The sequence below is a fragment of the Triturus cristatus genome, chromosome 3_1 (genome assembly GCF_964204655.1).
Source record: "Triturus cristatus chromosome 3_1, aTriCri1.1, whole genome shotgun sequence".
NCBI lineage: Eukaryota > Metazoa > Chordata > Amphibia > Caudata > Salamandridae > Triturus > Triturus cristatus.
Window position 1 is genome coordinate 771,278,595 of NC_140583.1, and position 13,881 is coordinate 771,292,475.

Sequence of the window (13,881 nt, forward strand, 5' to 3'; positions counted from 1 at the left end):
AAGTATTGTATCTGTTCTTTTTTCATTGGTCTCAATAGACGTTTATTGCCCTAATTCCTCCTTCAGTCGGGTGAATCCAAAACCTTGATATCTCATGACCTTAATAAATAATTTTGTATGCTTTAATTTTTTAACGTGTTTTTTTCTTCTCTAAGAATCAGTTTTTATTTCCTTAGTAATTTGTGAATGTTTGTGAATCTCCAGTTGTGTTGGTTGTAGCATATTCTTCACCATATAAATATCTGGTTCAGCAGTCACTAGCCAGGAAGGCATTCTAGAGAATCTAAAAGCCCTTTCTCATGTACTCTTGGTGAGATATTGTATGCGATAATTCCGGATGAGAAGATTTTCCAAATATGTTATAGTATTAGGAAAACAATTCTTAAGATAACATTAATTTAATGTTGGGTAAAAAAAAATCACTGCTTTAGTAGCCATATAATTTATAACAATATGCTTTGTTTAATTTAGGTTTAGTATGACTGTAAATATTTAATTTTCTGATATTTAATTTAAAATTAATTGAGTTAGTATTGCAATAATTAAGTGATATCACAATTAAATCTTTTAATAAAATATAAGGTTAGATTTAGCATGATGCTTAGCATATGTTTTATAGTTATTTTCTTTCATTTTATTTAGGTTTAGGGAAAGGGTAGGAATTAATTAAAAATATTTGTTAATTTAATTTGATATAAACTAATTAAATAGATTTAGAGAAAAGGTTAATGGTAACACTAGGATTACAATATAATTATTAATTTACATTGTTTTAAATTAATTCAAGACCTAGGAGCTAAGGTTTACCATTAATATTAGGTAAATTTTTATTTTTATTAAACAAAAAATGTGAATATTGTTTCACCTTCATGTATAGATAGGAGGAGCAAAGGTAGGTCGAAATAAATGTGGGAAAGTAAAATTGTAAAAAGTAACGACATGGAAGTAAAATAGTAAAAGTAATGACTTAGGGGGGTGACATGAGTCCGCCCGCCATCGAGTTGATGAATGGGACCAGACGCCTGTATGGCGGCAGTCCCGCACGTGAAATTACGATGCGACCGCCACCGTGGCTGCAATAGTAAAAATGCATGTAGTGCCTTTCCCTGCACTACGTGGCAGGCATCACGCGGTGTCTGCCACTCAGTGCGGGGAAATACAGGGGTTACCATGGCTATCCCCCCAGTGCACAACCACCTTCCCCCAACACAAGGGGGGCCCACAACGGGCCTCCAAAACCAATCCCCACCAGCATTTCAATGGCGGTTTACCCTGGCTCATACGGCAGTCAACCTCATGGGACCCCCCATAATCAGGGTTTTTTTGGCACCTTCACCCCCAATTTGACTTTAGGATCCTCCATTACAGGTCTTTTGAGGGTCCCACATTTTCAAAGGAACAGATGGGGTAGAGGATCTTTCTCTTTTTGTCCCCTAAATTATGGAACTCAATGCCAATTGATCTGAGAACTGATCCCAATGAGATGAGCTGTCAGAAAGCTTCTAAAAACTTGGCTTTACCCAAATCAACCCATTGTTGTATAACTTGAGAGGTTCCAAGGTGCACACTAGGACTCACACAGCGCGGGGAAGCCTACAAGTAGCAACACACTTTATAAATCGGAAAAAAAATCTATAGAATTGTTTTACTAAGACTTCATCTCTATCACTTCCATTCGACTCTACTTCCATATTCACATTTTTATATCCCATCCAAACCTTACAAAGCCGAATTACTCTAACACTAAATATTCATAATGGAAAGACATACACTACATATGAACATCTACAACTAGAACATCTATACTCAATCAGAGAGGCTGTGCAGTGAACAATTACAATGCCTGATCATATTCAAACACTACTCTGATTTACAGAAGAACATAACAGTCAGACCAGTTGTCCCCAAATACATCTCCACAAGGTTACATTCATTCCCTGTTCATTTTCAAGGTTTTTATGAAGTCATTCTGCAGGGTTCCCCATGAAGGTCACACAGAGTACATTTCCTTGGCAAATGTCAACAAACCCAGGTGCCCTCACTAATTTCATCCATGCGTACAGTTCCATATAGTGATACTTTTTCAAGCAAATGTATTGTTACTATATCATGTATATCAGTTTCTCCAGCATTGTATCTTTGATAGATTCACATGCTTGAATCTTCCCCATCGTCATGGTGGGAGTCCCACTGTAACAGTAAAATAGCAGTATAAAAGCTAAAAGAACAATCTCCCTTGAGAATCAACAATATTTAGTAACCAGTTAGCCTCATTAAAGAACATCCAAACTCCAGCCAACCACATCGCAGACCCCTGAGTATCCATCCTCTGCAGAGCCACCATTCCTCAGGTTTCTTACTGCACGTCTTGTGTTAGGGAGTCTCCCTGAGCTCTGCTCAGTCACAGTGTTTCTACATTGAACTTTTCAACTTTCAGCTAGCAGTTCCTTTTCCTAAACCTTCTCTTCAACTAAAGTGCTGCTAGAAAGTGAGTTTACTCCTTATTTCTGTATTTTCTGTAATTTCTGCAGAATGTCAGAGTCTAAAAAAGGGTTGTTTAGGCCTGCAAGACTTGTGGAAAAGTCCAGGCTTTTCTCAGAGGACCTGCTTATACTGCCTTTACCCAGATCACAAACCTAAAGACTGTAAGCACTGCCAGACTTTTTCCTCTAAAACCTGCAAAGATCGTGAGGGAAAACTTCTCATTTGGCTTCAGAAGAGAAGAGCTGTGAGGGAATCTGACTCCGAGAGTGAGGAGAGGCCTAATAACTTATCTAAGAAAAGGAAGGAGGAGGATCCTTCTTCTGGTTTGAGAGATTCAAAGAAACAAAGATCTCAGAGCAAGGACTCTTCAGTGGAAAGGAGAGCGAAAAAAGAGCAACCTGGCTCGTCTCAGGTGCAAAAGAAATATGGTTCTGCTCCTCCTTCTGCACCTCATACTCCCTAACAAAAAATCCGCCCGTCGTTGGACCCTTTGAAGAGTCATTCTCCGCCTACGACCGTCGAAAGGAAGACTCTGTTGACGGTTTTGTCAGCGACATCAACGACATCAATGGTTAAGGCGACAGCGGCTGTCTCGTCGACAAAGACGTAAGTAGTGATGTCATCGACGAGAGCTGCACCGTCAATAGTCCAATTGTGTGCTGTGCCGTCGACGAGCGTTTCCGCCCTACCGACAGATCTTCTTCACCGTCGGTGCAGCCTCTGGTGACGATCCTGTCGATGATTCCGTCGACGAAGAAAATGGACATGTCAGTTTCCAAATCACTATTACAGAACTTTTCCAAAATATCTCCTCTGCCTCCTGGATTTTCAGGAATCGGAGGATGAATGTCCGTTTGGCCATGTTTACAGCCCCTCTCAGCTGAGAGTAAAAAGGAATCTGATGAAGATCAACCAGATGACCCTTTGGCGTACTTAGAATTTGATTATTCCTTTTCGAACAGATGCTCTGGTACGCAACGCTTGGATACCTTCCAGGAGCATTACCCTTACTATGAGCAGCAGGAGGAGGACCGTCAACAAGAACCTTCCATTAACGTGCCAATGTCATTGGTCACTGACTTACATTTGATGGTATATTACTATTATAAAAGATTCCTTGAGGCCAATGTGGTCCAAAAAACAGTTTCTCAGCAGCAGGAGCCTGTCATGATTCCAGTTGAGGAAACCCCACTTGCACAACCGAAACAGAAGTCCCTACCTCCTCTGCAGATCTCCACTAGGGCATCGGATAGTGGTGACCATGAACTGGAAGAAGGAGAGATACAAGTGGACACTGATGTCCATGATGAGTGGATGGATTATGTAGCACATACACCACCTTCTACCACGCTGCCAGTGGCTGATTCTCCCCCGGCAGATATCGGCGGCTTCCATGACCTACTTGAAAGAGCGTCAAAACGCTTTGACCTTCCTAGGCCCGTTAAGCAGACGGAATGCTTCTTGTACAATTTCAAAGCTTCCACACAGCGTTCTGTTAAGGCAATCCCTATTATCGACTTCTTGTGGCAGGAAGGCATCAAGTTAATGAATAATCCAGCTTCTGTGCCAGCAGTCAATCCAAAACTGGATAAGAAGTACCAGGCGCCAGGAGACTCTCTGGCATGTCTCATCGGCCATCCAAAGCCTGATTCGGTAATAATGCAGGCTGCTCAAAGAAGATCTAAGAGCCCTGCTTCCCCATGTACCACCCTGCCAGACAAAGAAGGAACGGGGTAGGTTGGACAATATCAGGAAACGATTTTCCATGCTTGCTGCTACAGCCATCAGAGCCTCCAATGCCATGGCCATCCTTGGGAGGTATGATAGGCAGATGTGGTCAGACATTGCACCTTTTCTGGAATTTCTGCCTGAAGAAAAGAAAAAGGAGGTAAAAGAGATCCTTTCAGAGGGGAGAGAGCCTCATCAGAAGCCATTGATGTGGCTATGGACATTGCTTCCACCGCCTTTAGGCAGATGGCAGAAGCTGCAGTGTTGTGCAGGCAAGGTTGGCTGAAAGTGACATCTTTTCGCCCAGAAGTCCAGGCTAAGGTGCTGGACATGCCATTTGACGGGGAGAACCTGGTCGGCAAGCATGTTGATGAAGCACTTCAGGCTATCAAATCGAATACAGATACGGGGAGATCTTTAGCCAATCTGCAACAGAGAAGGTTCTCTTCTTTTTGAGGAAGAGAAAGGGGTCATTTTACAGCTCGGCCCCAGCCTCAGCAGCGTTCTCAACCTTATTACCAGCAAGGTTTCTGACCTCAATACTCCGCCCACTCCTTTCGGCAGACGCCTGCACCGACTTACTCCAGGGCTCCAACTCGAAGACGTCCGGCATTGGGGAGAAAATCCCATGACGCGGGCAGAAGACAATGATACTCATCAGGAACCCGCCACCCCAGTCCCACTACATTTGGCTCAGGATTGCTCCAAATTCTTTCTTTGATGAAACTCCATTTCGTCCGACAGATGGGTGTTAGACATTTTCAACCACGGTCACACCCTGGAATTTCTTCAAAAACCACCTGATTTTTCCCTAAGAAAGGCTGCTCACCGCCATCTGGTGCTTCTCAAAAGGGAGATAAAACTCCTTCTTGATAAGCAGGCAATCGAGATAGTGCCACGCAGTCAGCATAACTTGGGATTCTACTCCCACTTTTTCTTCATGAAGAAAAGAACCGGAAAATGGAGTCAGGTCAAGGACCTCAGGTTGTTAAAGAAGTTCATCAAAAGACAGCCATTTTGGATGTTGTCGCTCCACGAGATTCTCTTTCTCTTGGATTCAGGGGATTACATGACCTCTCTGGATCTTCTGGATGTGCATTTTCACATTCCTATTCATCCAAAGCACCGTTGTTTCCTCAGGTTCCAAGTGGCAGGGTGCCACTACCAGTTCAAGGCGTTGCCTTTCGAGCTAAAGTCTGCGCCAAGGGTTTTCACCAAATGCTTGGCACCAATAGCAGCCTATTTCCGGTGCTCCGGTCACCAGGTTTTTCACTACCTGGACGATTGGTTGATCAAGGCTCTAACATTTCAAAGTGCAAGAAAGTCCACGAATGCCTGCCTTCACCTTTTTTGCTCCCTGGGTCTCAATCTCAACAAAGAGAAGTCTTCACTCCTTCCTTCCAAATCTATGGTGTTTCTGGGAACGAGGTTAGACATCGACCTCTCAATGGCTTTTCCCACAGAGGAAAGAATTTCTCATCTTCTAAAGATGGTTCAGTCCCTTTTTTCAAAAAAGTTAGTTTCTGTGAGGATTTACAAATCAATCTTGGGGATGATGTCATCTTGCATTCCGCTGATTCCTCACTGTCGATTGCGAATGAGGCCTCTTCAGGAGCAGCTCGATGCCCAATGGATACAACCTTGAGGCTCCTTCGAGGACACTATATCAATCACGCCTCAGATGATCAGGGCACTGTCTTGGTGGACAGTAAGAAGCAATCTTTCACAAGGCCTATCCTTCCTTCCACCAGAGCCTTTGATGGTTATGACAACAGACGCCTCCATGGAGGGATGGGGAGCTCACCTCCAGGAACTTCAGATTCAGGGGAAGTGGTCGGACCAGGAATCTCTATGCCACATTAACCTGTTGGAGCTGAAGGCAGTATTTCTAGGGCTACGTTCCTTACTACCAAGGATAAAAGGTTTGTTGATCCTTGTCCGCATGGAGAATACAACCACCATGCTTTACCTACAGAAACAGGGAGGGACGAGATCTCCGGCCCTCTCAAGTCTGGCACAACAAATTTGGAATTGGTTGATTCACCAAAAACTCTTCTTACAAGTCCGGCATGTCCCAGGGGTGCTTAACGAATGGGCCAATTTGCTCAGCAGGGATTCCACGCAATGTCACGAGTGGGAATTGGATGCCGTTCAGCTGGAAAAAAATGTTTAGTCTTGGGGATCGTCAACCCTGGATCTGTTACATCACTCAACAAAAAAATGAGAATTCAATGCCAGCAGATTCCCTTAGCTAGGTTCTCTAGGGAACGCCTTCCATTTTTCCTGGGAAGGGACATTTGCTTACGCGTTCCCTTCGTTACCATTAATACCCAAAGTCCTACAGAAGATGAAATGAGAACCTTGCCGCATCATTCTCATTGCCCCGGCGTGGGCAAGGCAGTACTGGTTCACAGAGCTGTTTTGCCTATCAGAGACTTCTTCAATATGTCTTCATCCTTCGGAACGTCTACTTTCAATGGACCAAGGCCAAATAAATCATGCACAGATTCAATCTCTTCACTTAATGGCCTGGCTCCTCACCACACTGAGTTTGTTGACTTGAATATTTCTGAGGAGTGCCATTCCATTCTTAACAAGGCCCGTGCTCCCTCCACAGTCAAGTGTTATTAAGCCAAATGGAAAAGATTCTGCTCCTGGTGTACAAAGCACTCCTGCCATCCACTCTCTTCTTCTCCAGAGGAGGTTTTGCCATATCTCTTGTCGCTGGCAAAAGCTGGCCTTTCTCATTCTTCGGTAAAAGTTCATTTGGCCTCAATTTCAAGATATAGGAGACGTTCGAGCCAGTCGTCCCTATGGTCCTGCAGATTGGTAATGGAATTTCTGAAAGGTCTTTTCAGAGCCTACCTGCTGGTTCAGCCTGCTCCGGTGCTCTTGCAATTGAACATTGTGTTGTCTCATCTCATGAAAGCGCCATTCGAGCCAATTCACAAGTGTGACATAACATTTCTCTCTTGGAAGGTGGCTTTTCTCTTAGCCCTCATGTCTGCTAAACACATTAGTGAAATTCAAGCTTTCACAGCAACATAACCTTACCTTCAATTCCAGCAGAATAGAGTGGTGCTACTCACTAATTCCTCGTTCATACCCAAGGTGCCTACCACGTTCCATCTGAATGAACCTGTAGTCCTGCCTTCATTCTTTCCTGCTCCGTCTACACCAGCAGAGAGAGCTCTGCATTCCTTAGACATCAAACGATGTTTAAAGTTTTACCTTCAAAGGACTGGGGGCAGATTTACAAGCCCCCTGCGCCACCAGTATGTCACTTTTCGTGACGTACTGGTGGAGTATTTTACTGCTCCATATTTAAAAGGACAGGAAAAGCACCCTGTGTGGCTTTTCCTGTCCTTGCAAATATGGACCCTTTACACGCAGCACTTTTTTTGTGAAAGGGGCGTTCCATGGGTGTTGCTGTGGGTGTTCCCACGCAACACCCATGGAACCAGACACATTTCCAGATTTACGAGGTATCTTAAATCTGGAAATACGTCTAAATGCTACGCCTCCCCAGGGGAGGCGTAGCATTTAGACAGGAGAGGCGTAGGGAGGCGCAACGAGGAGAAATGTTTTCATTTCTCCTCATTTTTTCCTCTTTCAATGCGTGCTGCATTCTACAGCATGCATTGAAAGAGGAAAATGCCCGTAGTGATTGCTTTTGTGCATGAAGATGCCCCTTCCTGCACAAAAATAATCTCCCCATGACGCAGGCATCATTGCACCATGGTGCAAGGGTTCCTGCGCCTGCTCATGGCAGCTATTTGTGCGTCAGCGAAGGGGAGAGCAGAGGAATGCAACAAATTATTGTAAATATGTCGCATTCCTGTAATTTGGAAGTGCCACAGCGTGGCGCAGCCAAAAGGATTGCGTTGCCACGCTGCGGCACTTCCTCATAAATTTGCCCCTAAGTCTTTTCGCAAATCTACTCAACTGCTAATCGCCTTCTCTGCCCCTAGGATGGGTCAAGTTTGGTCTAGAGCGTCAATTGCTCGTTGGGTTTCTTCTACTATAACCTACTGCCACAAAAGGGCGGGTCGCCCACTTCCTTCTAAAGTGACTGCCCATTCCATGAGAAGGATGGCAACGTCCTTGGCCCTGTATGCCGGTGTGTCCCTACCAGACATCTGCAGGGTGGCGACATGGACAAACGTCCATGCCTTCACAAGGCACTACTGCCTGGATACTTTGCGAAAGACGGCTGCTGCGGTTGGCCCAAGCGGCCCTATTATTATTATCGAAATTATCTCTGGCATAGCTTATTTATGTATATGTATATATATGTATATTTTATACTCACAGAGGTTAAGATGCTTGGTTCAGTTTAAGTGATGACACTATGTCGCAAGGTGGGATGGTTCACCTGTTTTTTCCCACCTCTAATTGTTATTATGTACTGCTTACTAGTCTGATTCAAGCATATAAGTCTATAAAAGATACAATGCTGGAGAAAAAACAAGTTACTTACCTGTACACTGTGGTTCTCCAGCATTGATGTATTTTATAGATTCACATGCGGCCCTCCATCCTCCCCTGAGAGGTGCACCCTTTCATACCTCTTTTATTTTACTAACTACACTTGTGCTCAAAATCTGAGGTATGATGGCTCTGCAGGGGATGGTACTCAGGGGTCTGCAATGTAATTGTCTGGAGTTTGGATATTCTTTAATGAAGGTAACTGGTTACTAAATACTGTTGATTCTCAAGGGAGATTGTCCTTTTAGCTTCTATACTGCTATTTTACTGTTACCCTGGGACTCCCACGGTGACGACGGGGAAGATTCAAGCATGTGAATATATAAAAGATATCAATGCTGGAGAACCACAGTGTACAGGTAAGTAACTTGTTTTTTACCCATCTACATAGGCACTTTTTGGGGGGAATGTCCAAATAGAGATTCATCAAAATCCTACCCCATCATCAAACATTAAAGGTAAGCTGGATATATTTGTTCTGCTTTGGATGATTTGAAACCAGCAACAAGAAGTGCTCTTTCCTTCACTTGAACTGTAGCTTGCTATGTTGTGCCCCAAACATTGCACAGTCCTCAACCACAGACTCATTTTCTGTGGTCCTGGCTGCTGGTGCCATTCTAATTTATCAGAAGTGGCCATCCTTGTTACCAGTTGTGGTGTTATCAGATCCTCCAGTTTGTCCTTGGCTTCAGCAGAGAGGTCAATAGCCTTTCTATAATCACCAGCCCATCACACTCAAGAGTAAAGTAAAGTGAAGCCTCTCCTTTCAGGTGGTGGCCTTACAGCTGGGGAATAGCCTGCCGCCCTCCTTAAGACAGGTTCAGGATCTCCTCAGTTTTAGGAGAAATTTGAAAACCTGGTTTATCCAACGTCAGTAGAGATCTCCAAGCCAGTCTGCGTTCACTGTTTCTCTCTCTGGGTCCTTCTTAGCGCCGGGACACTCTGTGGAGTAGCATGCGCTTTACAAGTGCCAAGTAACATAACATAACATAACATAGGTTGCCTCTATTATAAAGACCACAGGCAGGGGTCATCTTAGAGATACAGTCAGCAGCACAAATTCAGCAAGGCACTCATGCCAACCAAGCAGGCTGGAAGTACCCTCATGACATCTCTTATTAATTAATTCTGTCTGCAAGCTGATGTTGCACTTGGGAACTTTAGTTACTAGACTAAATTACAGCTCCCAACAGCAGACTCACACTAGTGACCTCGAAGAAACGCCACTTTCATATCAGTGCATGCTACAAAGAGCACGTCCAACCTCACTTATCTTTAAGAACTTTATAAAGGCTGGTGTTGCCTCCAGCTGCTGGGAGTCACAACTAGAGTATTCTAGTTGGAGAAAGGGCACAGGTATGCTGCCTTAAATGAACAAAGGGTACTCCAAATCTGTATCTCCTAATGTACTACATTTAAAAAGCGTTTATGATTTTTATGGGGTTCTTCACACCTATCTGTGCTGGCTTTTCTCTAGTATTCACCCACAAACATATTCTGCGGGGCATATGTATCATCATCTCCATTTGCGATTCTCAAATAGCGATTTTTTGAGAATCGCTATTTGAGAATTGCAAAACGGGATGTATTTAAAAAATCGCACAAATTTTGCGATTTCTTAAAATTCCTTAATTGCGATTAGCAAATTGCGAAATCGCAATTAAGGAATACCTTCCCATTCATTCCTATGGGCCAGGAGGCCCATAGCAATGAATGGGAAGTCCTTCTCAATTTGTGAATCGCTATTTGCTACTCGCAAATTGAGAATATTTTCAAAGGTGCAAGGGTGTCATGATGACACCCTGATGCACCCCTGAAATCAGCATGTGTGCACATATGGCGCACATACATGCCCTAAGGGCATGTATGTGCACCACATGGCACTTTGAAATATGCAAAAAAGTGCAGATTTCAAAGAAATCGCAACTTACCACCAACTTGAAGTTGGTGGTAATTTGCGATTTCTTAAGGAGAAATCGCACAACTTGGGTGCGTGTTACATTGCATTTAAGAAATCGCTATTTGCGATTTCTTAAATGCTTACGCAAACTTAAGAAATCACAAATTTAGCGATTCCTTAAGATTGCGAGGCTGAAATGCCTCATACATCTCCTTTTGCGATTTTGTATTCGCAAATGCTGTTTTTTGCGATTCGCAGCGTTTGCGAATACAAAATCCTTTGATACATATGCCCCTGAGTCTCTAAGATTGGAAACGAAAATCCATAGAAATGTGAGTGCTTCAATATTTAACTCTGTGTTAGACGCCGTCCCCCAACACGCACATTTACATTTCCTGGGACACCAGCACTACTAACTTCTAAGGGCACATGATTAATGATACATTGTATGCTGTCCTCCTAGAATTTCCTTGCATAGAATTTTAAGCCAGGCACCCCAAAGTGGCAAAAGTTACTTCACGGTACATTCAGGAAAATGCTCTAAATAATTGACATGTGTACATGCTATTTATCAAGGTTACACAGAGGTCTCAGTTCTCGCGGTTTTTTGTAATCAATCAAGTCTCCCTGTTTGTGTTATCTTAATGGCATTTTCATTCCGGACATGTTACATCACCAATAAGTTAAATACTTGAAATGCCTTTTTCAATCACTTAATTTCCATGTTTCTTTTCAGGTGAACAGGATGGTGGCGATGTACTTGTGTAACATGGGTGAGTCAAGTGTCCTTAAGAAGATGTACAGAATGGTTAATAAACCTACCTAAGTGTTTACAGTTACTCTACTTTCCAAGGTGCAAGTGTAGGATGGCGAGAGTGAGAGTTGGGGCAACTTGAGAAAACAAGGGTTTAGTGATGGACACTTAGGGGCATATTTATGGCGATATACCCTTCAACTTAATTAGAAAGCGGCTTTAAGCCACCTAACGTGGTTTAACGCCGCCTTGTAAATAAGGCCTCTTTAGCTTGAAAGGGGCGTGCAGTGGGTGTTGCAGTGGGCACTGCACCCCAACACCCATTGCTTTTTGACGCTGCCCCATATTTACAAGGATGGGGTAACATCAAGAACTAAGGCCAGGTAAAACCTGGTCTTAGGATGGTGATAAGAAGAGTAATTATTAATTTCTCCTCGTATTTTGCTCTTTCCAATATAGCCTTATAGCCCGCTACCGGCTATTAAAGGCCCGCTGCAGCGGTAAAGGCCCGAGCCGAAGGCGAGGGACTTTAACAAGGCAGCGGGACTTTAATAGTCTACGAAGGGCTATAAGGCTGTAAGAATGCTCTAACACATCAAACAAAGGCTTTAGGGAGCGCGAGGGGATTGAAATTCCCTCAGGCTCCCTGAAGCCTTTGTTCACAGCCAGAGCTGTGAACAAAGAAGCATTGGAATGTTGGAGCTCCGGACTTATACCAGCCATTAAAAGCCCGGAGCACTCCATTGTTTTCAATGGAGCTTCCAACATTCCAAAGTTGTAATATAGCCTTATAGCCTGCCGTAACGGGCTATACCGGCTATTAAAGGCCCGCTGCAGCGTTAAAGGCACGAGCCGAAGGCGAGGGACTTTAACAAAAGCAGCGGGACTTTAATAGCGGTATAGCCCTGCTACGAAGGGCTATAAGGCTATTAGAACATTCTGCCACTAGAGGGCAGAATGTTCTAAAAAATTAAACAAAGGCTTCTCGGAACTCGAGGGGATTTAAATCCCCTTGAACTTCGAGAGGCTTTTGTAAAACATTGGAATGTTGCTCTGCGGGCCTTTACCGGCCCGTAGAAGCATGGAGCACTCCATTGTCTACAATGGAGTGCTCCACATTCCAATGTTCTAATTGCCTTTAAATATTGTTTATGTGCAGGAAGGTATACCTTCCTGCACATAAACAATTGCCCCTGCAGCACAGACACCCTTGCAACATGGTGAAAGGATGCCGGCTAAGTCGCTAGGCAGCTTTTTCAGCGCCAGCGCAAGGGGAACGACAGGGGTGTGCCATATTATTGTAAATACGGCGCATCCCTGTGTTTAAAAAATTGTCAGAGTGCGGCATTACTGATTTTGGCGCAACACTACACTCCGACATTTTATTGTAAATATCCCTCTTAGATTTCATAACACTGATGCAAGTAGCACTGCCTTTTCCATTGGTAAAGCATTGAGAAGTACTAGAAAGCCAGTGGATAATCTAAAAACACAAATACTGGTGGGTCGTTTCCCATCTTGTCCTTACTCATGGAATGCCCAGAGCTACGAGGTGAGTGGTAAGAAATCGCTGCAAGCTGAAAGATTTTGGCATACCCTTCACAGACTTTGCCCCCTTAAGTTCCTTCCCGTCCCAATCCCAGTCATTTTATTCAGCTTTAGGGAATCAGAAGTGGCTTCACAATTTGCAGCTCTCTTTATTTTCTGGCCTAACCTGAAACTAGATCTCTATCCTTCTCCACCTTCCTCCAACTATGATGTTTTGAATTGGTTTTAAATGCTACCGCTCTAGTGAGTCATGGCAGTTTTTTTGAGGTGACATACACATTTTGTGCTTGTGATACATAGTGCCAACCCCCCTCAACACTGCACTCTCTGTGACGCTGGCCATAACAGACCACATTTAAATCGACCTTTCATCTTTACAGTAGAGCCTCAAGCAGTCTCATGCGAGCGGTTATTTATTTTCACAAACCACTAATAGTCCTATTCTTACAGGAAATTGTCTCCCTATGGAGAAAGATTCATTGGATCACAAGGCTGATGGATTTCTAAACTATGGAAAACCTTGAAATTACTCAGACCCCTAATAAACGAAGCATGCTTCAAGATGCCCTGTAGCTGAGTGCCAAAATGGCATTACCAAAGCTTGTTTGTAGCGCAAGCTTACCGGAAGGAAGAAAGGGTGAACGCTGAAGTAGGCCTTGGGTTTCCATTGATAAAAGTCTTGGCCTAGCAGTTTGGGCTGGATTGTCCATTTTCAGGAGGGTCATGATTACTTTACAAATTGCTGGTCCCTGTATGTAATTGGCACCCAGGGTAGTTACCAGTGGTTAGCCTGATGTATTCATTCCATCCGCCTCTATTGTTTTGTATCCGTGTACCATCCTAAGTGGCACAGTTATGCTCTGTTTCAGGTCACTTAACTTTGTAGCACAAGCTAGATTTCACTGAAAAGGTCCACTAAGGCCCGGCCAGGTATTCAGTTGCTTGCATTCTCATTCAGAATTAAGTGACTAAACAGTTC

At 43.7% G+C, this 13,881-nt stretch overlaps 1 protein-coding gene across 5 annotated transcripts in view; it reads left to right on the forward strand.

Annotated features, from left to right (window-relative positions):
- The window catches only part of ANO9 (anoctamin 9), a 519,627-nt gene that overhangs the window by 391,281 nt on the left and 114,465 nt on the right, over nt 1-13,881 (forward strand). For all 5 annotated transcript variants that reach the window (XM_085644947.1, XM_085644948.1, XM_085644950.1 and 2 more), the window contains one exon: nt 11,337-11,373. In XM_085644947.1, coding sequence (XP_085501073.1) covers nt 11,337-11,373 — 37 coding nt within the window. The remainder of the gene's footprint in view (nt 1-11,336; nt 11,374-13,881) is intronic.